We start from the raw sequence: 3,113 nt of genomic DNA on the forward strand, positions 1-3,113 counted from the left end.
TATATATATATATATATATATATATACATGTGTGTGTATATATATATATATATATATATATATATATATATATATATGTATGTATGTATATATGTATGTATATATATATATATATATATATATATCATCATCATCATCTAACGTCTGCTTTCTATGCTGGCATGGGTTGGATGGTTTGACAAGAGCTGACAAACCAGAGGGTTGTGCCAATTGTCTGGCTTGGCATGGTTTCTATACAGTGTATTGGGTGCTTCTTTTGCAGCACCTATATATATCATCATCATCGTATAATGTCCACCTTCCAAGCTGGCATGGGGGGGGGGGATGACAAGAGCCAGCCAGGCAGAACCCTGCACCAGATTTCTGTGACTGTTTTGGCAGGATCTTTACAGCTGGATGCCCTTCCTAACTCCATCCACTCAGCAGAGTGGACTTTGTGCTTTTTATGTGGCACAAGTACAGGCGAGGTCAGTTTTGGTAAGATTTTTACAGCTGGATGCCCTTCCAAACACCAACCAGTTTACAGTGTGAACTGGGCACTGTTATGTGGCCCCTGCACTGACAGGGTCACCAAGTACCATGCAAGACAAATGAAAAAAATCTCTTTTGAGACGGGAAGGGGGGCACTGGAGGAGGTGATCTTGTGTCGGATGATGAAAGGTTAGAGTGAGGCAGAGAGACAGAAACAGGTGTCTTGCTATAGAGGAGGTACAAGGTTACCTGGAGAGAGAGAGGGGGGGAGGGAGAGAGGGAGAGGGAGAGAGAGAGAGAACAGGAATGAAGATAGAAACAGGTGCACTGCTGCAAAGGAAATACTTGACCACAAAAGTGAGATGGCAAAAGCAGAGTGGGTGGGGAAGGAAGGAAGGAGTTTTTATTCCCTCAGGGGCCAGTACAAGCACCGTCTACCCCCTTCCCCCCAGAATAATTTGACAATCTGTTTCATCAAGCTCAGCAACTCTTTACACTCTAAGTTCAAATGCTTTGGAGATCAATAATGCATTCCATCCTTTATGGGTTAAAACCATGTACCAATCAAAAACACTGAGGTTGATTACATCGACTCCTCCACCCTTCCTACCCTCATAATAATTTGAAGCCTTCTGTTCCTGTTTAAAATTATTTCATACCATATCTACACTACTACCATCACCAGTGCTGGATTAATCATTAAGCAAAATAAGCACGTGCTTAGGGCATCAAGGGAAGGAGGAGGGGCACCACAGAAATGGTAAATGGTTTACGGCACAAACGAAATCACTTTAAACTTGCTAAAATAATATTCGGGATGCCTTTATTTCTACTAAATATAGATGCAGATGTGTTACGTAAGATTAATTCTAAGGATCTGATCAAAGACTTAGCAATTCAAAAAAGTAGGAAGAAACTTTTTGAAATATAAATTCAGTGGAAGTAGACAAAAATAAACATTATTTTCCCTCTTACTGTTTTGTTTCGTTTTGAAAAATAAAAATTGATTTTATGGTTTGTTATTGTTTATATTTTAAATTACATAAACTTTTAAGTGCTTAGGGCCTCGATGGGACGTAATCCGGCCCTGGCCGTCACAACAAGTTACCACTCGTAACACCATCACTGTTACTGCAACCTCGTGTAACACTACTACAACTACCACTAGTACTATCACCACCACAACCAACTGTACTTTCAGAGTCACACTATGACCACCACCACTTTCACACCAAAACAAAAACAAACAAAATTTATATTTGAAAAGAAACAAGAACAGCAAGTTTACCAAATAAAAACAACAAACATAAAATAAATAAATGATAATAAGCCCTTTTAGTGAAGGCAGGAAGCCTGGAATTGAATGGGGAGGAACCCCAATGTTCAAACGATCCCGAAAAATGAATAGCAAAGTCGACCTCGGCGGAATTTGAACTCAGAACGCGAAGACGGACGAAATGCTGCGAACCATTTTGTCCGGCGTGCTAACGATTCTGTAAAGTGCCGCCTAAAGTATAACACAAATAATAAAGATAATAAAGGATACTTTTTGGAGTATTCCAGGTAATGTCTGTGATGGTTCCAGTGTCTTCGGCAGATTTATTCCACTGTTTGGTCAGTTGTACCGATAATTTACTGCTATTCGGATCAGTCTTCTCTTTCAGTTGAGGAATGTCCCAAAGAAGGACACTTTCAGCCGACGACGCCAACATCACTGAATGAACACCACAACTTCACCTTCTTCGACGTTGAAAGTTTGCCGCCGCCAATAAAATCGAACGTGAAATCCTTTCTTTCAGGGCGTATTTGCAGTCGTTCGATACTCGAAACCCTACTTGTATGTAATTAGATCAGGTAACTAATTAATTAGTGAAATAAACAAGACACGATCACCAAAATATTGCGAAATATTCGGGGGAAAAGTCTCGAAACCTCCGAGACTGGAAGGGATTTAAAAATGTCAGATTGTCTCATTTAAATCTCGCGGCAGCGCCCTCTTTCGACACATGTGACTAACAAGGGAGACGACTATCACAAACAGTAAAGAAAGTTAGGAGTTATCGCCCTTATAATTGCTAGCTAAAACAACTAAACCAAAAAGAAAAAAAAAGAATGAATTTTATAGTGTCTTTATGTATTAGAGCGTCGGAAAAAGAAATCTCTTGCAGTATTTGTTCAGGTTCTTCACGTTCTAGGTTCAAATCTTGATGAGATAAGCTTATCTTTTTATCCGTCTGATGTCGATAAAAACTAAGGTCGATGTTTTTGATTAACACTTCTTTGCTCAAAACAGATGGCTTTGTGCATAAATTAAAAATTATTAGTCAGGCGGTAAGGGAGGGATTTTTTAAATTAGGCGGATAAGGGGGGGGCGGTTATTTAGGTAGCGAAAGAAATGCCTTTTATTTAGGTAGCAAAGGAATCTAAGAATATTCGAACCACAAGAGCGGTTAGGGTACACGATAAAATGCCTCAGCTATTTCTGTTCTTTACTGCGTTCAGAATTTAAATTTCATCCACATCGAATTTACTTTTCATTCTTCTGGAACCAAGAACTGGAAAGATTTGTACCTGGAGCGTTGGTCAAAATATATACCTGAGGTCAACTTCGCCTTTTATTCTTTCAGGTCGATAAACTAAAG

General features: G+C 39.3%; 1 protein-coding gene across 1 annotated transcript in view; it reads right to left on the bottom strand.

Moving 5' to 3' along the window:
* The window catches only part of LOC106874352 (protein NEDD1), a 19,260-nt gene extending 16,797 nt beyond the window's left edge, over positions 1-2,463 (bottom strand). Inside the window, exon 1 of the mRNA XM_014922056.2 lies at positions 2,018-2,463. Within this exon, the coding sequence (XP_014777542.1) occupies positions 2,018-2,183 (166 nt within the window). The 5' untranslated portion in view covers positions 2,184-2,463. The remainder of the gene's footprint in view (positions 1-2,017) is intronic.
* Between the last annotated feature and the right edge of the window lie 650 nt (positions 2,464-3,113).

Source organism: Octopus bimaculoides, chromosome 20, assembly GCF_001194135.2.
Source record: "Octopus bimaculoides isolate UCB-OBI-ISO-001 chromosome 20, ASM119413v2, whole genome shotgun sequence".
Lineage (NCBI taxonomy): Eukaryota > Metazoa > Mollusca > Cephalopoda > Octopoda > Octopodidae > Octopus > Octopus bimaculoides.